This window comes from Salvelinus sp. IW2-2015, linkage group LG23 (genome assembly GCF_002910315.2).
Source record: "Salvelinus sp. IW2-2015 linkage group LG23, ASM291031v2, whole genome shotgun sequence".
Classification (NCBI taxonomy): Eukaryota; Metazoa; Chordata; class Actinopteri; order Salmoniformes; family Salmonidae; genus Salvelinus; species Salvelinus sp. IW2-2015.
The window spans coordinates 44,536,982-44,563,340 of record NC_036863.1 but is presented as its reverse complement, the minus strand read 5'-3'; the positions used below and the strand labels follow the sequence as shown (position 1 = coordinate 44,563,340).

General features: G+C 42.3%; 1 protein-coding gene across 1 annotated transcript in view; it reads right to left on the bottom strand.

Annotated features, from left to right (window-relative positions):
* Positions 1-26,130, bottom strand: part of f11r.1 (F11 receptor, tandem duplicate 1) — a 40,781-nt gene extending 14,651 nt beyond the window's left edge. The window contains exons 1-5 of the mRNA XM_023968230.2: positions 25,826-26,130; positions 9,006-9,068; positions 8,747-8,863; positions 8,407-8,547; positions 4,640-4,842 (exon numbers count right to left, since the gene is read on the bottom strand). Of these exons, the coding sequence (XP_023823998.1) occupies positions 4,640-4,842; positions 8,407-8,547; positions 8,747-8,863; positions 9,006-9,068; positions 25,826-25,874 (573 nt within the window). The 5' untranslated portion in view covers positions 25,875-26,130. The remainder of the gene's footprint in view (positions 1-4,639; positions 4,843-8,406; positions 8,548-8,746; positions 8,864-9,005; positions 9,069-25,825) is intronic.
* Between the last annotated feature and the right edge of the window lie 229 nt (positions 26,131-26,359).

The window sequence follows — 26,359 nt, the reverse complement described above, 5'->3', positions numbered from 1 at the left end:
TTGCCTTGGGGCTTTAAAATTTCAATTCACACGTTAGTTATATTATTGTAAACCTGGCATATTTAACTAAAAGAAATCCAGGTAGAGCAATTATTAACCAGGGAAATCGTGTGTCACTGGCTCTTGCCGTTCATTGCCACACAGTCAGTGGTATATGCAAACAGCTGTTGGGCCCTGCCGCACGGTAGGCAACAATTGCCCCAGAAGTACGGAATAGTGACAACATGTGAAGGGGTGCCCAAGCAGGATGGAAGCCACGAGAAACGAGTATATGACAATGTGCCCACCCTAAGGTAGATAAAAAACCGACACGGAGCCGTAATCAGCTTAACCTAAACGAATAAGTCAACATATGTAGACACAGACATAAATAACCCCGCCGTGCCCAAAATTAGTGATCACCTGTGCCACAACAGTAAGTATCACCCATGGAGGACAATAGGCCGACTGGTGAGTGTAAGCTAAAACTACAATATTGGGAGCTCGCGCTAATAAAGGCCAGGTTGAACAGCCGCAGGCCGATGGGTACCAACCCCAACACCAAGTCAGTTGCTCTCGCGTAACATGCATGATCGGTCTCTCACCAACGACACCTATCACTTGCCCTGCTTTAGATAAAACGACGAGAACCACCAAGAGGAACAGCGCGTCGCTGGCTGCCAAGCACCAAACAGGTTACAATATCTAACAGCCTAAGCCTATATTTCCGTTTAAAGCGCCTCCAGTCGGAAGTGATAAACTTAAGGAGCATAGATAAGACCCGCCGAACAATAGTAAAGAAATGTGACCTAATCCACATAAGTCAGGCTCACCTGACTGAAAACTGTGTTTGGCGGGTGTTAGGGGCATTTGGGAGGGTATGTGTGGGACTGATAAATGCTTGTCTATCAAGATTGTACGGCATGACCAGTGCTTGACTTGGACTGCAATTAAACTAAGGATGCGCGAAGGTCAAAGCAACTGTCTAACAGTGATGCCTGTCTCCATGGGGTTACTCATTTTTGGGTGGCAGGTACTGTTTACAATTTACAGTGGGCGGAACAAGATTTGATACACTGTGATGTTTATGGTTAGGTACAGTCGTGCAACGATTGTGCTTTTTTCGCAAATGCGCTTTTGCTAAATCATCCCCCGTTTGGCGAAGTTGGCTGTCGTTGTTAGGAAGAAATAGTCTTCACAGTTTGCAATGAGCTAGGTGGCCCAAACTGCTGCATATCCCCTGACTCTGTTGCAAGAGAAGTGACACCATTTTTCCTAGTTAAAAGAAATTCATGTTAGCAGGCAATATTAACTAAATATGCAGGTTTAAAAATATATACTTGTGTATTGATTAAGAAAGGCATTGATGTTTATGGTTAGGTACACAGAGCAACGACAGTCCTTTTTTGCGAATGCCACCGCATCGATTATATGCAACGGAGGACACGCTAGATAAACTCGTAATATCAACCATGTGTAGTTAACTAGTGATTATGATTGAATGATTGTTTTTTTATAAGATACGTTTAATGCTAGCTAGCAACTTACCTTGGCTTCTACTGCATTCGCGTAAAAGGCAGGCTCCTCGTGGAGTGCAATGTAAGGCAGCTGGTTAGAGCATTGGACTAGTTAACTGTAAGGTTGCAAGATTGAATCCCTGAGCTGACAAAGTAAAAAAAATCTGTCGTTCTGCCCCTGAACAAGGCAGTTAACCCACCGTTCCTAGGCCGTCATTGAAAATAAGAACGTGTTCTTAACCGACTTCCCTAGTTAAATAAAGGTGTAGAAATATAATAAAATTGGCAAAATCGGTGTCCAAAAATACTTGAAATCGGCCCTAATTTAAAATATTTTTTTTTTAAATAAAAAAAAAATAAAAAAAAACGGCCATTCCGATTAGTCGGTCGACCTCTAAAAGAAAACCAAGTTACCTCTGCTGCAGAGGACAAGTTCATTAGAGTTACCAGCCTCAGAAATTGCAGCCCAAATAAATGCAGAGTTTAAGTAACAGAAACTGTTCACAGGAGAGACTGAATTAGGCCTTCATGGTCAAATTGCTGCAAAGACATTACTACTAAAAGGACACCAATAAGAAGATTTGCTTGGGCCAAGAAACACGAGCAACATACATTAGACCAGTGGAAATCTGTCCTTTGGTCTTTCGAGTCCAAATTAGATTTTTGGTTCCAACCGTCGTGTCTCTGTGAGACGCAGAGTAGGTGAATGGACGATCTCTGCATATGTGGTTCCCACTGTGAAGCATGGAATAGGAGGTGTAATGTGTGGGGGTGCTTTGCTGGTGACACTGATTTATTTAGAATTCAAGGCACACTTAACCAGCATGGTTACCACAGCGATACACCATCCCATCTGGTTTGCGCATAGTGGAACTATCATTTGTTTTTCAACAGGACAACRACCCAACACACCTCCAGGCTGTGTAAGGGTTATTTGACCAAGGTGCTGCATCAGATGACCTGGCCTCCACAATCAGCCAACCTCAACCCAATTGAGATGGTTTGGGATGAGTTGGACCGCAGAGTTTAGGAAACGCAGCCAACAAGTGCTCCGCATGTGGGAACTCCTTCAAGACTGTTGGAAAAGCATTCCTCATGAAGCTGGTTGAGAGAATGTCAAGTGTGCAAAGCGTGGCTACTTAAAAAAATAGAATATATTCTGACTCGTTTAATACTTTTTTGGTGACTACATGATTCCATGTGTATTATTTCATAGTTTGCATCGTCACTATTATTCTACAATGTAGAAAATGCAAAAAATAAGAAAAACCTTTCAATGAGTAGGTGTTCAAACTTTTGACTTGAACTGTAAATAATATGAAGGATGTTGGACGGACCCAAATTAGTCAACTGTTTGGTCAATAGGCTATTGGTCGACCAAGATATACATTTCTTATTCGAGAAGTAGCACACTTTATTATTATTCTTTTTTTTCTAATGGCACACGAGACACCTGTCTGAGTCGCACCCATATGAGTGAACTAATCCATTGTGGAGGCCGCGTGGATGGCACAGTCCAAGAACAGGCTGCACGTCTCAATGTGACTCCTGCCAATTTGTGCACTTGTGTGAATTGTTAGACTTGATTGTTATTGTATATCAATTCCCCCATTACATTTAATGGCTATAATTTCTAATCTACAATGTTTGTTTGGTTATGTGATTTTCTTTTTTATAAATTTTATCCCCTTTTCTCCCCCATTTTCGTGGTATCCAATCGCTAGTAATTACTATCTTGTCTCATTGATACAACTCCCGTACGGGCTCGGGAGAGACGAAGGTCGAAAGTCATGCGTCCTCCGAAGCACAACCCAACCAAGCCGCACTGCTTCTTAACACAGCGCGCCTCCAACCCGGAAGCCAGCCGCACCAATGTGTCGGAGGAAACACCGTGCACCCGCCCCCTCGGTTAGCGCGCACTGCGCCCGGCCCGCCACAGGAGTCGCTGGAGCGCGATGAGAACAAGGATATCCCTACCGGCCAAACCCTCCCTAACCCGGACGACGCTAAGCCAATTGTGCGTCGCCCACGGACCTCCCGGGTCGCGGCCGGCTGCGACACAGCCTGGGCGCGAACCCAGATCTGGTGGCGCAGCATAGCACTGGATGCAAGTGCTCTAGACCACTGCGCCACCCGGGAGGCCCTGGTTATGTGAATTTCTGTTAATGCATTCAACATTATTCCTGTCTTTTGCCGTTCTCATTGTCAGAGTGGACAGGTTGTTTGCACAGAGCACAACATATACTACACAAGAGAAAAGCTTTGGTTTATTTCATTCCATTTACGAGTTGTCAATTTAGTCATCGTCTTTTGTTCGGAGCACTACTGTCAATGTTGAGTAAGGACGAGCACGCATAGAAGTAGGCCTATAGGCTACCTGGCCTGCGTGCAAATGTAGGTATATAAAACATACCCTGATAGTATTTCTGATTGGCTTAATGAACCACCACTAATGACCTGTGGAGCTTCTCAAAGTAATGTTTTACCTCTAACAGCAAGCAAACAAAGTATGTTATTACATCCAATGAGAATGGATGCTATTGTCAAAGTATTTTTTTTTGTATTCTTTCCAGCCCTCTCCCTTTCAATAACCACTCAGCATGAAGGGGGGAAAAAAAATTCTTGAGTGGTGATTATGGTTCATTGCTTAGCTTGCTAGCTACATGTCTTGGCAAAAGACTACACGTGTCCATTTTAATAGAACGTCAATGCGACAACTGTTAGCCAGTTGGCTTGGGTGCTTGACTGTTACGACAGAACGCTCGAATCAACCCTTAGAGATGGGTGTGGCTAAAGCTTAAGAGGGTGTGAATAATGCATTGTTCCTCAAATGCAGTGTATGATATACCATTTTGTAGCCCCTGTGTGTGTCTGCTTTTATCCAATGTAAAAAAAAAAATCCATTTTTGCTACATTAGATCGAATCAAGGCGGTCGGTCACATACGCCAAACACTATCATGAAAGAGGACCACGATGGATATAAGCAGACTGCTTACCCTCGACAATTCTTAAATCAAGTGCATAATTGTGTACGTGTACACAAAACGTTTTGTTCCCATGTGCTGCAATGAATATGACCCAGGTTAATGTTGTGTAGGCCTAGCAATGAGAGTTGGGGTGAAAAGGATGCCGCAACACTGACCAGGTTGCCAATGAGAGTGTTGATCTTGTAGGTGTAGTTCTTGAAGGCAGCGAACTTGCTGGGGTCCTCCGGGAGAGGGTTATTGTCTTTGTACCACTTGTAGGTAGGGGGAGGTGACCCCTGGGCATCATAGCAGGAAAGCAGCACGCTATGCGCCGTTGTCACAGAGGCTGGGACCCTACACATAGGCATGGATGGAGGCACTGCAGGAAAACGGAATATAGTGTTACACTGACATCTTATTGTCGTGGTATCCTGAATCAATTCACACAGGGTCATAGAATTGYCACATTACAAGGGAGTTTCTATCCTGTGTATAACATTTACAGGTAATATAATTTCTCAGATGAACTCCGACGAAGATAATCCCTCAAAGCAGTGTCTAGCTCTTATGTAATAATAAACCCGGGTAGTTTGGGTCCTAGATGCTGATTGGCTGAAACAGAATTTCAGCTGTAGGTACATCAGATAATATACCACGGGTATGACGCATAAAACACTTGTTTACTGTTCTATTCATGTTGGTAATCATTTTAAAATAGCAATAAGGCACCTCTGGGGTGCCTATAAGAACATCCAATAGTCAAAGGTATTTGAAATACAAATTGTGTAGAGAAATAGTCCTATAATTCCTATACCTCAGCTCAAATAATATATTTGAGGTTAGACACWTTGATTCCATGTGTTATTTAATAGTTGATGTCTTTATTATTCTACAATGTAGGAAATATAGAAGAACCCTGGAATGGAGGTGGTGTGCAAACTTTTGACTGGTACTATATAATGTTTTGTAAATATTATTTTCTCCTAACCCGACCACCCCTCCCCTACTTGAAGTTAACTAATGGAACACTTAGGCTTCCCCTTCCAGTTTATGCATACGATATACATTTTACAGAGTGTATTTTACAATAGTGATCTTTAGTTTGTTTTTAATCCAATCCTTCAGAACAAAAACAAGCTTAAATATATATTAGACAGTACCAAATCAAATTATCTAATGAATGTCTCGGAGTAAAATCTGCAGAGCTGGCACGTGCGCACACACGCAAAAAAGTTCTGAATCCGGCGTCATCAGTTCATAAAACTTTATCTATTTTGCAATCTTTGTGGCACAGCTGGCAATTCGTGTCTTTAAATTAAACTGGTATACTTTATTAATCACAATTTTTTTGCCAATTTTGGTCTTTAATGCATGGCCCGAACGACAAGTTCCTTACTCTTCTCCCCTCTTCCATTTCTGCAGTAATGCTGCAATTACTTGGTTGTAAATTTGGGTAGAGCAGATATTTCCATATTTTTGTTAGCTGCATGTGTGACTTAACTCCACCAGTCCTATTTCTTATATTGTTGACAAAAGATTTAATTTATTCCAAAAGTAATGTTTGTTTTTATCCATTAGTATATTAGAGTTTAACCATAATATTTTTTCTGTCTTTCMTGGTGGATTAAACTGAAATAGCAACCAACTTTCCAGAGCTTGTTTTGAAAAAAAAATGCGATATTTGAGAATTCATTTTTAATAACCGAAAGTGAGAGGTTGTAATCTGAATAAAGGGGGAAAAAGGCCATTCTTGAACATGGGGCGAGATATTCTTAATCTGATAAAGAACAACTTCAGATACAAAAGATATGCATATGACTCATGCCTTTAGTGAGGTTGAATGCTTTAATAATATTTGCCCTTCGAATTCATATTCATTATATAAATAGGCCCGTCCAATTGTGTCTGGCTTGCCGTTTCCAAATAATATATATACAATTTTTTTTTATTATAAAAAAAAAATATATATATAAACAAGTTGCTAGGTATAGGCAAGGCCATACGTAAATAGTTAAACTGGGATATGACTAAAGAGTTAAATCAGGGTGATTTTTCACACAAAATGGACAGGTATTTTCCATTCCATGGTAGCAAGTTCTTATTTATTTTTATGCTAACTTTCTATTAAAATATATTGTACCGAGATCATATCCTGAAAAATTAAGACCGAGTATGTCCACATCAGTCAGACAATTTTATTGGTAAACTACACGGTAATGTAAGTCAAATTTTTTGTGATCTAATATGTAATAGTACACTTATAATTTCGTTGTAATCCAGAGAGGTTAGAAAAGTATCTAGATCCTCTATGACGCTGTGGAGGAAAATTGTGGATATATTAGAAAACTTGAATCTGCATACAATGACACCCTTGTTTTTAAGCCCTGGATTTCTAGACCCTTGGGATTGTTGGATATGATTTTAATAGCTCAYATTTCAATGGCCTTAATACATAGATACAGTGCATTAAGAGAGTATTCAGACCCCTTGACTTTTTCCATGTTACAGCCTTATCCTAAAATATATATTTTAATGAAAATCCTCAATCTACACACACTACCCCATAGTGACAAATTGAAAACCGGTTTAGACATTTTTGCAGAACCCAATGGTCTGACAGAGCTCCATGATTCCTCTGTGGAGGAGAGACTCTTCCAGAAGAACGTCTCTGTAGCACTCCACCAATCAGGCCTTTATGGTAGAGTAGGCAGACGGAAGCCACTTCAGTAAAAAAGGCACAACAGCCAGCTTGGAGTTTGCCAAAAAATTGCACCGAAAGACACTCAGACCATGAGAAACAAGATTCTCTGGTCTAATGAAACCAAGATTGAACTCTTTGGACTGGAGGAAACCTGGCACCATCCCTACAGTAAAACATGGTGGTGGCAGCATCATGCTGTGGGGATGCTTTTCAGAGGCAGGGACTGGGAGACTAGTCAGGATCGAGGGAAAGAGGAACTGAGAAAAGTACAGCGAGATCCTTGATGAAAACCTGCTCCAAAGCGCTCAGTACCTCAGACTGGGGTGAATGTTCCAACAGRATAACAACCCTAAGCTAACAGCCAAGACAACGCAGGAGTGGCTTCAGGTCTCTGAATGTCCTTGAGTGGCCCAGCCAGAGCCCAGACTTGAACCCGATCGAACATCTCTGGAGAGACCTGAAAATAGMTATGCAGTGGAGAGGATCTGCAGAGCWGAAATGGGAAAAACTCCCCAAATACAGGTGGACCAAGCTTGTAGCGTCACACCCAAGGCTGTAATCACTGCCAACAAAGGTAGTTCAACAAAGTACAGGGACTGAATACTTAAGTAAATATGATTTCAGTTTAAATGTTTATATAACTTTGTAAAATTCTTAAAACCTCGTTGCTTGTCATTTTGGGTTACTGTGTGTAGATTGATGATAATTTTTTCATCCATTTTAGAATAAGGCTGTAATGTAACAAAATATGGAAAAAGTCAGAGGGTCTGAATACTTTCCAAATGCACTGAACATAATTTCAGTCCATTGTACAAGAGATTATCCAAAATTGAAATATTCCAGGCATTTATATAAATTCCAGTCGTACTTTATCAAAAGTATTTTTAAAGTCAGCTATGACTACCAGGCCTGGTTTCCCAGATTTTTCAGTGTTCTATTGTTTATAGTACTTGTCTTATTTTATCTCCTGTGTATCGTCCATGTAAAAGAACCTGGCTAATTAAGAATATCAACAATACCTTTTTAATTCTATGCGCCATGCATTTTGCTAGCATTTCTGGATCACAACACTGCAGTGTAAGGGGCCTCAAAAAATTTTATGGACTGGATCTTTATATGCAACACTTGGGTCCCGTTTCAGTAATAATGACAAATCAGGCCTTGTTGAGTATCTGATAATCTACAATTTGTATAGGAGTGGTTAAAAAACATGTTAATAACAGTCCTCTAGATTGTACTTACCTAAAACGGTGAGCTTCACTTTGACCTCCCCAAACTTCTGACTACCAGACACCGCACAATAATACTCCCCATTATCGTTCCGTGTCACGTTAATGAACCTCAGCACCCCATCAAACTTATTGACACGGCCGGCATACGGTGCTGTGAGAGGGAGGAAACGTTATACTGGAGGAATGGCCAGTCACTCATTTGTAGGGATAACAAAAGTGTTCGGGTTTGAATAGAAGAATGGTCTAACCGTTAATGTGGATGAATACAAAAGCAAATAATCGCAAGTCCTACAAATACAAGAGGCCATACGTAATGCATTTCTTTGGAATAAACATGATGATGTACTTACTGGTAGGTTTCCCATCAAAAATGACATGAGTTGTAGAGCCCTTCATATCCTTAAACTTCCACTCAACTCTGGCATTTGCACCAAAGTCAGCAGARTGAGTGCAGGTAAGATCAGCACCTGTAGAGAACAGTCTGATCAGTTTAAACCACAAAGCTGTGGGACAAACACAATTAAACATTCTCARTATAATATTCTGTATTCCTTCCTTGCAACAGAAAACATGCCAATTGATAGCTCATTTCCATTCTCCACGACTTACCTTCATTTTCTTTAGCCCTCACATCTGCATTGCTGGTTGTGACTGTGAAGGCACAGTCTATACCTGGKGAGAGAGAAGTAGAGAGATCAGAGACATTAAAGATGTGAAATTACTTGAGGGATGCATTGCATCTTTGGTATTCAAACACCAAGTGCTCAAGTCTTAACTCCACCATCTACCATTAACATAAAYACCTGCCGAGATGACTGTTTTGGTTTCCGCTGAACTCTAAAGCCTTTAAATTTTAAATCAGGGAGTCATATCAATGACCTGCTCCCCTCTAAAGCCCTAAGAGCATGCCTGGTGATGTGCCAACCAATGGCCTGAAGCACACAGGGTGTGGACTAGGTCTTCACGGGTCTGGGGTAGGAAAAACTGTAGTTGACCCTCKRATCCGGGTCAGGYCCCGTTCTGTGTCCTCGGGTCTATGTAACTACAGCTGATAGGCTATACAGAGCCATGRTTGGGTCTAGAACATTTATTTTTGCACTAAAGTGAATTTATTGACTTAACTTCTTTGAGTAGCTTGGATAAAAAGGTGCCCAGAGTAAACTGCCTGCTACTCAGTCCTAAAAGCTAGAATATGCATGTAATTAGTAGATTTGGATAGAAAACACCTGAAGCTTCCGCTTAGCGTTTCCACTCACTACCAAATACTGGGGAAGCCCAGTGGCCGCACTGAGAGTGGATGGATTTTGGACTACATCCTGCACATTCTCATCGATGAAACATTTTATCTAAATACAGTTCCCCAAACTAGAATCTTATGACCAGAGTGGACAATTTTGCAGACTTTAGCCTTTGCCAAAGTTTGAAAAACAAAAGTGCATTGTTTAGGAGTGCAAAAGCAAATTGAGTGATTGCACACGTGCACWTCAGAGTAGGCGTTCCCCAACTGAAATATGCAGATTTAAGCTACAACGGGACAATTGGATTTCGCAAACTCATGCTTGGATCTGCCCACCTCCTTGCTTATGCTGCCCACTATGACTTATCTGTTCTCAATGGAAATGACAGGCTGTTGTCCATCTTGATTTAGTTATAAAAATCTTTGATTGGGTCTCTGAGGCTACAAGTGAAGACACATCGGGGACACAACTGAGTGYATCCTTATCCAGTTCCGAGGCGCATATTGAAGATATTGGAATAACTGTCCACATGTTATTATTTTTTTCCACCAGCCAACAAGATGAGTAGGGTAACTGTAACCAACGCACTTTTGTACATTGTGCTGGTCCGTAATATTGACCTTATTTTAGCGCMCCAAAAACATAATACTTCCAGGTCRACTGTAATATCAATACCATTGTAAAGCACAATTTCTCCCCTTTCAGCAAAATCAACGACGAGACCTTCAAGATGCCCATCTCTGCATGATTGAAGGAAATGAGCTCCTTCGGGTCTTTWAAAAAATGGTAGGTGGGGAAGTGAAACCTACTGTGTGATAGTGAAAGTTGTGGAGAAACTGCTTTTTTCACCCGATCTGTCCAACTTATCACCTCTAAAATGTAAATAAAACAGTATAGAGTTTATTTAATGTGTCAATACATACCCATTTGAAGGTTTGTGTCGAATTTGAATAAGGTTTTTAGGGCGGTGCTAAAGTTCAGAATTAAACAGCGGCTGTCGCAGCTTTTGAAAGTCTTGATGGATTGCAGTGATGACAAAATGAATGCATTCAGCTGTACAATTGACTAGGTATCCCTCTTACCCTGTCCCTTTGTTTTTAATATGCAAGAGAGAAAGGCTACCCCTGGTGGAAAGAGGCTGTAAGGCACAAAATGAGTTGCAAATGTGTGCAGTACGTTACATCGTGAACGTCGGTGCACGCATGTAACGTACTGCGTCAGAGGGGTCCGTTTTTTTCTTTCATCATTTCTCAAATTAGGTATTTACCGTGTCAATTCCACGCAGAATCGGAAATAAACACCCCGAATTTTGATGCAACAGTCGCTACAGTCCCATTATTTTTCATTTCAGCCTCATTTGAATGCTGCAGTTGTGCAAATTTTGTACAGAATGGATTAGTCACAGTTTATCTAGCCCCCCCCAAAACAAATGTCTAATTGCTTTTTTGTCTCAAAATTGCAATGGGGATGAAGGTCATGCTAAGAAAAACAAAACATGGAAATAAACAGCTAAAGGTTAACACTAGGTATTCTCATGAAATGTTTTTAGAGCACAACTCATGAGCCCACCTCCTGCACTGCTCACACCTAATCCAGTCCCCACTTGGAACTGAACAGGGGGAGAGATGCCAATTGAAACCTCTTAAATAGCTAGCTAATGATTTTAACCCAGGTATGAACAAGTTCTCATTAACAACTGTGACTTGGCCAAGATTAAAAAAGCGACAAACAGTTACACCTAAATGTAAAGTCAATAAAGTTCTCTCACGTCACCCGCTCCCGTCCTCCGCTCTCTCCACTGGCTTCCAGTTGAAGCTCGCATCCGCTACAAGACCATGGGCTTGCCTACCAGCTTGTGAGGGGAACGGCACCTCGCGTACCTCGCTCTGATCAGGCCCTACACCCAAACAAGGGCACTGCGTTCATCCACCTCTGGCCTGCTCGCCTCTCCCTACTCCTGAGAAGTACAGTTCCCGCTCAGCCCAGTCAAAACTGTTCGCTGCTCTGGCACCCCAATGGTGGAACAAACTCCCTCACGACGCCAGGTCAGCGGAGTCAATCACCACCTTCCGGAGAACCTGAAACCCCACTCTTTAAGGAATACCTAGGATAGGATAAAGTAATCCTTCTAACCCCCCCCCCCCCCCTTAAATGAGTTAGATGCACTATTGTAAAGTGGTTGTTCCACTGGATATCATAAGGTGAATGCACCAATTTGTAAGTCGCTCTGGATAAGAGCGTCTGCTAAATGACTTAACTATGTAAATGTAAATAACACAATAGAAAGACCTTTGTACCGTGTGTGCAAATGTAGAAGAGTATGGAGGTAAGGCAATAAATGGGCCATAGAGGCAAAATAATTACAATTTAGCATTAACACTGGAGTGATAGATGTGCAAGTAGAGTAACTGGTGTGCAAAAGCGCCCTCAAAAAAACAATATTGGGATGAGGTTCTTGGATGGGCTATTTACAGGTACAGTGATAGGTAAGCTGCTCTGACAGCTGATGCGTAATGTTAGTGAGGGAGATATGAGTCTCCAGCTTAAGTGATTTTTGCAATTCGTTCCAGTCACTGGCAGCAGAGAACTGGAAGGAAAGGTAGCCAAAAAGGTGGTGTTGGCTTTGGGGATGACCAGTGAAGTATACCTGCTGGAACGCGTGCTACGGGTGGGTGTTGCTAATGGTGACCAGTGAGCTGAGATAAGGCGTGGCTTTACCTAGCATAGACTTATAGATGACCTGGAGCCAGTGGGTTTGGCGACGGATATGTAGCGAGGGCCAGCCAACTAGAGCATACAGGTCGCAGATGGGTAGTATATGGGGCTTTGGTGACAAAACGGGATGGCACTGTGATAGCAAACTGGATGTAGTCTGAGTAGAGTGTTGGAGGCTATTTTGTAAAGGATCGGTAGGTTAATCAGTTTTACGAGGGTATGTTGGCAGCATGAGTGTAGCAGGCTTTGTTGTGAAATAGGAAGCTGATTCTAGACTTAATTTTGGATTGGAGATGCTTAATGTGAGTCTGGAAGAAGAGTTCACAGTCTAACCAGACACCTAGGTATTTGTAGTTATCCACATATTCTAAGTCAGAACCGTCCAGAGTAGTGATGCTAGTCGGGCGGGCGGGTGCAGCCAACAATTGGTTGAAGAGCATGCATTTAGTTTTACTTGTATTTAAGAGCAATTGGAGGCCACGGAAGGAGTAATGTATGGCATTGAAGCTTGTTAAGTGTCCAAATAAGGGCCAGATGTATACAGAATGGTGTCATCTGTGTAAAGGTGGCTCAGAGAATCACCAACAGCGACATCAATTGATATATACAGAGAAAAGAGTCGGCCCGAGAATTAAACCCTGTGGCACCCCCATAGAGACTGCCAGAGGTCCGGACAACCGGCCCTCCGATTTGACACACTGAACTCCAGCTGAGAAGTAGTTAGTGAACCAGGTGAGGCAGTCATTGGAGAAACCAAGGCTGTTGTTTCTGCCGATAAGAATGTGGTGATTGACAGAGTCGAAAGCCTTGGGTTATGATATCGTTAAGGACCATGAGCGCGGCTGAGATGCACCCATGACCAGCTGGGAAGATTGCATAGTGGAGAAGGTACGGTCGGATTCAAAATGGTCGGTGATCTGTTAACTTGGCAAGGTCTTGAACAGTTTGGGTCTAGAGTGCCTCCCCCTTTCAAGAGGGGGATGACCGCAGCAGCTTTCCAATCTTTGGGGATCTCAGACGATACGAAAGAGGTTGAACAGGCTAGTAATAGGGGTAACAACAATTTCAGCCGATAATTTTAGAAAGAGGGTCCAGATTGTTTAGCCTAGCTGATTTGTAGGGATCCAGATTTTGCAGCTCTTTCAGAACATCAGCTGTCTGGATTTGGGTGAAGGAGAAGCAGGGGGGTCTTGGGCAAGTTTCTGCGGGGGTGCAGAGTTGTTGGCCAGGGTTGGGGTAGCCAGGTGGAAAGCATAGCCAGCCATAGAGAAATGCTTATTGAAATTCTTGATTATCGTGGATTTATCAGTGGTGACAGTGTTTCCTATCCTCAGTGCAGTGGGCAGCTGGGAGGATGTGCTCTTATTCTCCATGGACTTTACAGTGTCCCAAAACGTTTTGCAATTAGTGCTACAGGATACACATTTCTTTTTGAAAAAGCTAGCCGTTGCTTTCCTAACTGACTGAGTATATTGGTTCCTGACTTCCCTGAAAATTTGCATACCACAGCGGTTATTCAAGGCTAATGCAGTAAGCCACAGGATGTTTTGTGCTGGTCAAGGACAGTCAAGTCTAGGATTAACCCAGGGCTATATCTGTTCTTAGTTCTACGTTTTTTGAATGGGGCATGCTTATTTAAGATCATGAGGAAGGCACTTTTAAAGAGCAACCAGGCATCCTCTACTGATGGGATGAGGTCAATATCCTTCCAGGATACCCGAGCCAGGTCGATTAGAAAGGCCTGCTCGCAGAAGGGTTTTAGGGAACGTTTGACTGTGATGAGGGGTGGTCGTTTGACCGCAGACCCATTACGGAAGCAGGCAATGAGGCAGTGATCGCTGAGAACGTCGGTGCACGCATGTAACGTACTGCGTCAGAGGGGTCCGTTTTTTTCTTTCATCATTCTCAAATTAGGTATTTACCGTTCAATCCACGCAGAATCGGAAATAAACACCCCGAATTTTGATGCAACAGTCGCTACAGTCCCATTATTTTTCATTTCAGCCTCATTTGAATGCTGCAGTTGTGCAAATTTGTACAGAATGGGATTAGTCACAGTTTATCGCCCCCCCAAAACAAATGTCTAATTGCTTTTTGTCTCAAAATTGCAATGGGGATGAAGGTCATGCTAAGAAAAACAAAACATGGAAATAAACAGCTCAAAGGTTACCACTAGGTATTCTCATGAAATGTTTTTAGAGCACAACTCATGAGCCCACCTCCTGCACTGCTCACACCTAATCCAGTCCCCACTTGGAACTGAACAGGGGGAGAGATGCCAATTGAAACCTCTTAAATAGCTAGCTAATGTATTTTAACCAGGTATGAACAGTTCTCATTCACACTGTGACTTGGCCAAGATTAAGAAAAGCGACAAACAGTTAACACCTAAAGTAAAGTCAATAAAGTTCTCTCAGCGTCACCCGCTCCCGTCTCCGCTCTCTCCACTGGCTTCCAGTTGAAGCTCGCATCCGCTACAAGACCATGGACCAGCTTGCCTACAGCTGTGAGGGGAACGGCACCTCGCACCTCGCTCTGATCAGGCCCTACACCCAAACAAGGGCACTGCGTTCATCCACCTCTGGCCTGCTCGCCTCCCTACTCCTGAGAAGTACAGTTCCCGTTCAGCCCAGTCAAAAACTGTTCGCTGCTCTGGCACCCCAATGGTGGAACAAAACTCCCTCACGACGCCAGGTCAGGCGAGTCAATCACCACCTTCCGGAGAACCTGAAACCCCCTCTTTAAGGAATCACCAGGATAGGATAAAGTAACCTCTAACCCCTCCCCCCCCCCCTTAAAGAGTTAGATGCACTATTGTAAAGTGGTTGTTCCACCTGGATATCATAAGGTGAATGCACCAATTTGTAAGTCGCTCTGGATAAGAGCGTCTGCTAAATGACTTAACTTAATATGCAAGAGAGAAAGGCTACCCCTGGTGGAAAGAGGCTGTAAGGCACAAAATGAGTTGCAAATGTGTGCAGTACGTTACATCGTGACGTGTTTTAGGGAACGTTTGACTGTGATGAGGGGTGGTCGTTTGACCGCAGACCCATTACGGAAGCAGGCAATGAGGCAGTGATCGCTGAGATCCTGGTTGAAGACAGCAGAGGTGTATTTAGAGGGCAAATTGGTCAGGATGATATCGATGAGGGTGCCCATGGATTTGGGGTTGTACCTGGTGGGTTCATTGATAACTTGTGAGATTTAGGGCATCTAGCTTAGATTGTAGGACGCCAGGGTGTTAAGCATATCCCAGTTTAGGTCACCTAACAGTAGGAACTCTGACAGTAGATGGGGGGCAATCAAATCACATATGGTGTCCAGGGCACAGCTGGGGGCTGAGGGTCTATAACAAGCGGCAACGGTGAGAGACTTGTTTCTGGATAGACAGATTTTTTWAAAGGTAGAAGCTCGAATTGTTTGGGCACAGACATGGATATTATGACAGAACATCTCAGATGGCTGGGTAAAATGGCTAAAAGGCTATAAAATAACATTAACTGTAAAGCTATCAGTCACCTAGCCCTCACCTTCCGATCTAACAGGTCCCAGACCTGCTCATTGGGATTGAGATCCGGGCTCTTCGCTGGCCATTGCAGATCGCTGACATTCCTGTCTTGCAGGAAATCACACACAGAATGAGCAGTATGGCTGGCGGCATTGTCATGCTGGAGGGTCATGTCAGGATGAGCCCACAGGAAGGGTACCACATGAGAGAGGAGGATGTTTTCCCTGTAACGCATAGCGTTGAGATTGCCTATAATGACAACAAGCTCAGTCCAATGACGATGTCACACCACCCCAGACCATGACGGACCCGCCACCTCGATAACGCTCATTCCTTCAACGATAAACGCTAATCCAACCCTGGTGAGACAAAACTGTGACTCGTCAGTGAAGAGTTTTTTGCCAGTCCCATCTGGTCTAGCGACGGTGGGTTTGTGCCCATAGGCGACGTTGTTGCCGGTGATGTCTGGTGAGGACCTGCCTTACAACAGGCCTACAAGCCCTCAGTCCAGCYTCTCTCAGCCTATTGCGGACAGTCTGAGCACTGATGGCGGGATTGTGCGTTCCTGGTGTAACTTCACACATTCTACAGTCACAAGACGACTTCAGATGGGCCTATGGCATGTCAAGGGAAYTGTAGCCTACCGTTTAGATGGGTTAAATTAAAACTGAAATCCTGGACGACTAAACAGAATAACCTACTATTTTGGGGCAAATTCCTGATGATACTAGTCCCTTGCAAATTGACATCCCTGTGTTGAGAGAAAATGTCAGAGTTTCAGGTGTTGCTCACAGTTTGAGCAAGAAAACTGATTCGATAAATTGAATGAATGGCCTACATGAACCTACTTTCAACAGTGAATGTTTGTTTATACGTTTTGTGGGAATGAATTGATCACCAAATGCATCATTAAAACAATATTGCACCTATGACTTAAATCTAATTTTATTTGTCACATGCGCCGTGAAATGCTTACTTACAAGTCTTAACCAACAACGCACTTAAGAAAAACATTTTTTATTTTTATAAAACACAAATAGTTAAAGAGCAGCAGTAAAATGACAGTAGCGAGGCTATATACAGGGAGTACCAGTCAGAGTCAATGTGCAGGGGCACCAGTTAGTTTAGGTAATATGTACCAAGGTAGAGACTCGAAATTGAGCTCAGGTGCAACCTGTTCCCATTGATCATCCTTGATATGTTTCTACAACTTGGAGTCCACCAGAGTTCAATTCAATTGATTGGACATTTGGAAAAGCACACACCTGTCTATATAACAAGGACCCACAGTTGGCAGCGCATGTCAGMGCAAAAACCAAGCCATGAGATCGAAAGCATTGTCTGTAGAGCTCTGAGACAGGATTGTGTCAAGGCACAGATCTGGGGAAGGGGACCAAAACATTTCTGCTGTAATGAAGGTCCCCAAAAACAGTGGCATCCATCATTCATAAAATGGAAGAAGTTAGGAACGACCAAGACTGCCCGGCCTGGCCAAACTGAGCAATCGGGGGAGAAGGGAATTGGTCAGGGAGGTGACCAAGTATCCGATTGTCACTGACAGAGCTCCTCTGTGGAGATGGGAGACTCTTCCAGAAGGACAACCATCTCTGAAGCACTCCACAAATCAGGCCTTTATGGTAGAGTAGACAGACGGAAGCCACCAGGTAAAATGCACATGACAGCTCGTTTGGAGTTTGCCAAAAGGCACCTAAAGCAGAAACAAGATTATCTGGTCTGATCAAATCAAGATTGAACTCTTTGGCCTGAATGCCAAGTGTCACGTGTGGAGGACACCTGGCACCATCCCTACAGTGAAGCATGGTGGTGGCAGCATCATGCRGTGGGGATGTTTTTCAGCAGCAGGGACTGGGAGACTAGTCAGGGAAAGATGAACTGAGAAAAGCCAGAGCCCGGACTTGAACCCGACCGAACATCTCTGGAGAGACCTGAAAATAGCTGTGCAGCGACACTCCCCATCCAACCGGACAGAGCTTGAGAGGATCTGCAGAGAAGAAAATGGGAGGAACTCCCCAAATACAGGTGTGCAAAGCTTGTAGCGTCATACCAAAGACCCGATGCGGTCATCACTGCCAAAGGTGCTTCAACAAAGATCTGAGTGAATGGTCTGAATTATGTCAATTAGTTTTTTTTCCTTCAATAAATTTGCAACAATTTCTAAAAACCTGTTTTTGCATTGTCATTATGAGGTATTGTGTGTAGATTGAGGGGGGGGAAGCAAATGAATCCATTTTAGAATAAGGCTATAAGCGTAACAAAATGTGGAAAAAGGGGTCTGAATACTCCAAAAGCACTGTATAAAATCGCAATGTAGCATACAACTGAGCTACACGTTTGGAACAAGTTCACTTTCTCATCCATAGCCGAAACACACATATCAAGTTCAAGTTAGCAGTTAAGCTCACATCTGAAGGCATTTAGGACATCTTCTACAGATCATTAAAATATCCTAATGATTATGGTCACCAATATTATGGCGACACTACACCAAAGATGGTTTGATATGATTTAGAAGAACTTGGGAACCAAGCTTGAGTTAAACTGGACAAAACCCCCTAGGATTCCATCATAACTGTCATTTAAATAGATATTTAATTTATTATTATTTTTTTTAAAAGGGGGTACTTTGGAAAATATGTATCCCATCTGAAACATACTTTGGAATAATGGACATTTTGGGGCAATAAATACATAACCAACAGTCTAGTAACACTAGTCCCTTGCGAATAGAGCTACAGCCTTAACTCCTGCAGAAAATGACAAATGTACACATTTCTTTCTGCATCTTGAGAATGCAATGCTCAGTTATAAAATATGTAGAGGTGGTGTCTTCATCATAAAAGCTGATAGTATTTCACCCATAAAATATGTATTGCTTTATTGTATTTTCTCCCCAGTCCATAAACGTCATTGTTCCACGAAAGATGAGAACTTTACCGATGTAAACTASATTGACGCATTCTATCAATCTATTACATTCTGTTGAGCAAGGGGTTTTTTTCTCTTCAAGGGCAACAGGACAAAGGAGAAGCTACATGTATCTAATTATAGACAAGTTAACTAACAAAGCCAGAAATAAGCAGAAACATAACTACAATCAGGCAAAACAAACTCATGCACCCCCCCATCAAAAAAAAATGTGTTATGCAGTCCGTCTGTAGCGCGGGTTGGGTGCGGGCCTCAGATTTCACATATAGTCCATGGTTGTGGAAGGGTTATTAGCCATTGCGGGCAGGTGAACAAACGGCTGACATGCGCACCACTAACAGGGATGTAAACAAATTTGTGCACAGAATGACAGAAATAAGCTTTTTGTGCATACAGTATGKAACATTTGTGATGTTTTATTTCAGATCCTGAACAATTTTTTTAAATAAAAATGGGACCAACACTTCACATGTTGCGTTTATAATTTTGTTCAGTATAGATAATTTGTAGTCATCAACATGGGAGTGATTGCTTCCTGCAAGAGCACAAAACATCTACATTTGTGACCCGTTTCAGGAAGCTAGGAGTATAATAGCTAAGGAGATGAGAAAACACAGGTCTCCGAATTACATCTTCAAACTAAGGGCAACCATGGCATCCGACCAGAGACGCATCCATCCATGATGTATAAGGGTAAGACATTCAGATATTACACGTTTCTAATTGACAGAAATTGGTTTAATTTTAAGTTAAAAAGTGCTGTTAGCTAGCTAACGTTAGCTGGCTGGCTGGCTTGCTAACATTACACGTATGATCTTATTATTCAAATCTCAGCCATTTGCTTGGCTAGTTCTAGCCGAATGTTAACATTGATCATGGTAGGTTAGCTACCTGCAGATTCATGCAGTGTATTAATGTAATGAGTTGGGATTATGGTTAATTGTTTAGCTAGCTACATGTCTTAAAAAGACTCCATTAAGAAAGTAACAATTTYGGGTGCGTTCGCAAATTCAGTCTGGCCATCTACTCAGAWTTCAGAACACTCGTCTGTGTGCCAGAGCTCMGAATAACTGATGAATTTACGAACGCTCAACACCGGTTGAATATGGCTGGTGTCAGTAAACGTTGGCAAAAAATACAATTTAAATTGTTGCCAGCAGCAGTTAGTCACCAACGCTCTGGATAACATAAAAACACCCTAACCAGCTCTGTTAGGGCGAGTAAAATTGTCAGAGTAGGGTGTTCTCATGTTTCTGGAAGTAGCTAGCAAGCTAGCCAGTGAACGAYAGTCAAGCACCCAAGCTGTGAGAACGATCGGATCAACCATACTCGTCGGCCAGAGCATYCAGTAGGCCTCTCCGAGAGCGAAACGCTCTGAATTTACAAAAGGACAACCTGACAGCACAGTTAGTCACCAGCACTCTGGATAACATTAAAACAGCCTAACCAGCTCTGCTAGGGCAAGTAAATGTTTAGTGAGCTGTTGACTCATTTGTCTGGAAGTAGCTAGCAAGTTAGCTTGACTGCTGTTAGTGAACGCTTGGATCAACCCTCAACTAGATGGGTGGGGCTAAAGCATAAGAGGGTGTGAACAATGCTAAATGGAAGTAGACAAAGGGCTCTCCAATAGTAGTCCCAAAACATTCAAAGGCCATTTTCTCAAAAGTGAGTTTACAAGTTTAKCAACTTTTCAAAGCAGAATAACTTTCCCATTGTTCCTCAAATGTAGTGTGTGATACCATTTTGTAGCTCCAAGTCAAATTTTATCCAATGTTAAAAAAGGTTGTTACATAAGACCGTTGAGCCGGTCAGTCACATTAGACATCTTTGAAAATAGTTGGGTAGAGATTCTTTTTTTCTTTTCTCAAAAAGCGGTAGTATTTTATTTTGAGACAGGCTTGAATAAGCTTACTTAGTGAGGATCTTAAGGGCCAAGAAATGATCAACCTGCTGAAGTTGAAGAGGCGCTGTAGCCCAGTGTGGTTGGACTACACGCCCCTATCCACAACACTGGGTGGATCATTTCAGATTGTCAGTGATGTGTACACTGTGGGAACTTGAAGCTCTTCACCTTCTCCACTGCAGTCCCGTGAATGTGTATAGGGGCTTGCTCCCTCTTCGGGCTCCTGAAGTCCACGATCAGCTCYTTTGTTTTGTTGACATTGAGGGAGARGTTATTTATTCTCCTGGCACCATTCCTCAAAAGGCCCTCACCTCCTCCCTTTAGGCCATCTAGTCATTGTTGTTGTCAGGCCTACTACTGTTGTGTCGTCTCCAAACTTAAATGATTGAGTTGGAGGCATGCGTGGCCACACAGTCATGGGTGAACATGGAGTACAGGAGGGGGCTGAGCAAACACCCTTATGGGGCCCCTGTGTTGAGGATCAGCATAGTAAAGGTTGTGTGCAGTGCGATGGCATCCTCTTTGGATCTATTGGGGCGGTATGCAAATTGAAGTGGGTCTAGGGTGTCAGGTAAGGTGGAGGTGATATGATCCTTGACTAGTCGCAAAGCACTTCATGATGACAGAAATGAGTTCTACAAGGCAATAGTCATTTAGTTCAGTTACCTTTGCTTTCTTGGGTACAAGAACAATGGTGGACATATTGAAGCAAGTGGGACAGCAGACTGGGATAGGGAGAGATTGAATATGTMCATAAACACTCCAGCCARCTGGTCTGCGCATGTTCTTAAGACGTGGCTAGGGATGCYATCTGGGCCGGCAGCCTTGCGAGGGTTAACACGYTTAAATGTYTTACTCACGTCGACCACGGAGAAGGAGCCCACAGACCTTGGGAGCAGGGCACGGTTGCGGCACTTATCCAACGCGGGCAAAGAAAGTGTTTAGCTTATCCAGGAGCAAGACTGTCCGCCACGTGGCTGGTTTGACTGACTGCCTTGACTGTCTGTAGACCCTGCCACATACATCATGTCTGAGGCATTGAATTGCGACTCCACTTTCTCTGTAGTGACATTGCCTGTTTGCTTTTACACGGTTTGTATTTTGACCATATTCTAAGTCACCTTGCAGTGGTACATTTTTTAAATATATATTTAACCTTTAATGTGGTGGTTTGCGCTTTAAGTTGAGCAAACAGTCATCTATCCACACGTGGTCCCGTGTGGCTCAGTTGGTAGAGCATGGCGCTTGCAACGCCAGGGTTGTGGGTTCATTCCCCACGGGGGGACCAGGATGAATATGTATGAACTTTCCAAATTGTAAGTCGCTCTGGATAAGAGCGTCAGCTAAATGACTTAAATGTAAATGTAAATGTTTTTGGTTTGGGTAGGTTTTAGTCACAGTGTGAACAACATCCCCCATACACTTCCTGATGAACTCAGTCACCATGTATAGGTCAATGTTATTCTCCGAGGCTACCCGGAACATATCCCAGTCCTCGTGATCAAAACAATCTTGAAGCATGGATTCCGATTGGTCAGACCAGCATTGAATAGACCTTAACATGGCTACTTCCTTTTTGAGTTTGAGCCTATAGGAAGGAAGGAGCCGAATGGAGTCATGATCTGATTTGCCCAAAGGGAGTGCAGGAGAGGGCCTTGTAGCCATGCCAGAAGGGAGTGTAACAATGGTCTTGAGTTGAAGTGTGAGTACTACAGGCAAATGTGTTGATAGAACTTCGTTAGCATTTTCCTCAAATTTGAATTGTTAAAATCCCCAGCTACAATAAATGCAGCCTCAGGATGTGGTTTCCAGTTTGTACAAAGTCCAGTGTAGTTTCTTGAGGACCGTAGTGGTATCAGCTTGGGGGAAATATACACGGCTGTGACTATAACAAAATAATTATCTTGGGAGATAATACGTCGGTATTCTAGGTAAGGTAAACAAATGGACTTGAGTTCCTGTACATTATCACAAATCACACCATGAGTAGTTAGTCATGAAACATACACCACTGCCTTTCTTCTTCCAGGAGAGTTCTTTATTCCTGTCTGCGCAATGTACTGAGAACCCAACTGGCTGTATGGACGGGGATAGTAAATCCAGAGAGATCCATGATTCTGTGAAACAGTATGTTATAGTCCCTGATGTCTCTGGAAGGAGATCCTTGCCCTGAGCTCATCTACTTCATTGTCCAGGGACTGAACATTAGCRAGTAATATACTCTGACTTGAAGTCCACTACGAATACACAAAAAAAACATTCTGGACTAATGTTTAAAAAAATAAAATTTTAAAAACTGCAACATTTCTTTAGGAGCTAGAAGCAGAGCTTCCATGTCTGTCGGCGTCATCTTGAGGGAATGTCTGCATGATCAATGCAGCACAAGCAACAATGACAACTATGCTGTTTTCACATTGCTTCTTAATATAAACCCACTAGCGTTCTATAAKTACACTAGYTTGTTTCTTACTTCTGCAAACTAGCTTGTCTTTTCTTAACAAGTTGGGCCTAAATTGTGTTAGCGGCTAATGCTAGTCAACTAATAAATGTACTGAGTCTGCACGAACGTAATTAGCTATACAGCCTGATAATGCCAGTGATGGTGTAGACCTAAATCAGCATGTTGTTTGTGCTTCTAAATCAAAAGAGCAATACGCAACGTATTAATGTTCGCAACATGAATACAATTTTTGCTACCTTAACTGAGAGCAAGAAATGCAGAAATKTATGAAAATTGTTTTTGGTTGTAGATGAATTGAACATTATAAACTGGGTGGTTCGAGCCCTGACTGCCGTGATATCAGACCACAGGTATGACAAAACATGCATTTGTACTGCTCTAATCACGTTGGTAGACAGTTACTAATAGCAATAAGGCACCTCGTGGGTTTGTGGTATATGGCAAATATACCACAGCTAAGGGCTGTATCCAGGCACTCCGCATTGTGTAAGAACAGCCCTTAGCTGTGATATATTGGCAATAGAATGGAGAAAGTACCATTGAAATCACTTAAAATGTATATGTTGCCACCCTAGGTTCACGCAAAACTATTATTCAAAAACAGTCATACCATCAAAAAATGTAAATTACCGTGATATGATATTTTGGCCATATCTCCCAGCCCTAATTCTTTGTAATAGTGGTATGGGAATAATAATGCATTTGATTTTTTGAAGTGGTTTCTTGCATCAAACATTTTCAGCCACCTTCTTGTCTGAAGGACAAGTGGATAAACAGGTTAATGTCAAGCCCTACATGTTTKTTTTTTTTAAGACTCATGGAATGTAGGCCTACATTGAACACCACACAATGGCTGCTACTGTAGGCTGAATGATAGCTATTTACATGTTAAAATGTTATGGGATGCATTTTCTCCATTGTTTGATGGTAGGCCTATATTAAGATCAAACAGCCACAGTAGCCTACTTGATCACTGTCTGAGAAACTAACTTAAAAAGTGAGTACAGCCTATCTGCACAGTAAACGCGCACTGGAAGTTGCACAGAAGTCTCACAACATTCAAGTTTGCGCTCAGCAAACCTGAAATTTGCTCAGTGGTGAAAAACAGAGGGAACATTGGTATGGGCCTCATCAGGTACATGGAGGACAGGATAGCTTAGCTCAGTTCTACACACKATTGCATCTGTGAAGTTGTATTAAAAGAGGATATTATATGTCCAGGGTACAGCTTGTACAGTAGAGCTCCCAATGCGCTGCTCAGTTACAAAGCAATCTCAACCTCCATTATCATTTATCAATCTCAACTCATCAGCTTTTATCTGAAGGTAGCAGTGGTGACTGTGTGAACTGAGTGAAAACAGTTTGGTTTGCCCCATTTAGATAAATGGTTTGTCCAGATAAAAGCATGGGAACTAAGTCTACAGTGTGTAAAATGAAACCAGAGAATTGTCTCGTTTGCTTGTCGTGTGAGTTTCGGAGGTGGGGAGGCAGAGCTAGGGTTTCCAAGGTAAAGCAATAACCACATAACAGGTGGAAAGTATAGGTCCCCTTGCACTGATTTTATGAATGTTTAAAGGCCTTCTAGACCAATATTTCATTCAACTCTTGAAACTAAGCTAATAGTCCTGAGGGCTGATTTATTTGAAGCTGTGTTGCACTGTCTAAAATGACAATCTAAAGAGATGCCTATTMGTTTATTGATCCCAATTTGATAAATTGTTCTATCTCCAACACCTAATTAAAGACATGAATGCACCATAGTAGCCATACTTAAAAAGGGTAAGAATTCTTGTTGTGTCCCCAACTCTGAAAAAGTCATCTTCCATTCATTACTCAATGGTTAAGACAGCAAAGTAAACAATTCGGTTGCAGATGAATTCGAAAAACTTGCCTGGAAACCAAAAAAAGTGTTCGGATATTTAAAAAAAGTTCCCTCACAGGAACTCAACAAGCCATAATGTTGAATTCCGGTATACATTCCTGTGGATACTCTCACATTCCTACCGTCAGAAGAACCAACAGCGGTAACAACCGGTAGAGCGTGTTTAAATGTCACTTTTTTCAACATGCTGGCTTGAYTTGATTTATTAGGATCCCCATTAGCGAAAGCTAATCTTACTGGGGTCCGACAACGAAAGACAGTACAGGAAAAGGTAATGAGGAAACTTTTCTGATCCAAAATACATTTTTACCCGAGGTAGAATTCAATGCAATTCAACGTCGAGTTTCCAGGCAATCGAATATCCTTCTCTCCGTAGGGTTTTCAGCGCCCACAGTTGGCTTCGTGTAACTACACTTCCTACAGTTATTTTTTTTATTTTTAGTTTACACATATGTGTTCTGATCAAGCTAGACAACTAACGTTAATAAACCCAGGTAGCAGCCTTCATCTTCCCTCAGTATTCTGTAAACAAGCGCTGTAACATTGAGAAGTCCATGTGGGAACACTAACCCTAYAAAAAGGTATCAATAAGCAATTTGTTATTTATTACTAATATGAAAGATAAGGTCCTTATGCTTCCAAAAAAACGTAGTTGTAGTTTAGTAATAGTTTTACATTAGTTATAATCATCAAGTTTGTCTTTCCAATACAATATACCGATTGAAACGTAATCTAAAACCAGAAGAGGAGTTTTGATCGACAGAAGGAGCACTCACCTGTTGCATGAAGGAAGACAAACACCGATACCAAGCCGCCGACAAACATATCGGCCCCGACAATTGAAGCCCTATTTGTTTTCAAAGCTGGTGAAGTGTCCGATTTCGATAGTCACTTTCAAATCAAAACTTTTCGATTAATCCAAAAATCTATGTATGGTTAAGTAATTGTTGAAACTGTGGCCCACTCCGATTGAAATATCATTTCGAAGAACAAAAACTCGACGCCCTACCGAATGCACCTGTAGAACAGTATGACGAGTCTTCTTTTAACTGCACCTGTAGAAAGGAATGATTCTTCTTCTTCTTCTTTTAACTTTTGTGGCAGACTACACCTATTGGCGTATTGCTGCCACCTATTGTACGGGGTATTGAAACAACAACAAAAATATTCCATTGCGGGACATAATACAAAATACTCCACTTCTTCAGTGATAATACAAATCACATCCCTAAACAGGCCCAGGGGCCTGTGTGGACGGGAACATTCGACAGGATTCCTTATTTTGCCTCTGCTGTAAATGTCTACATACA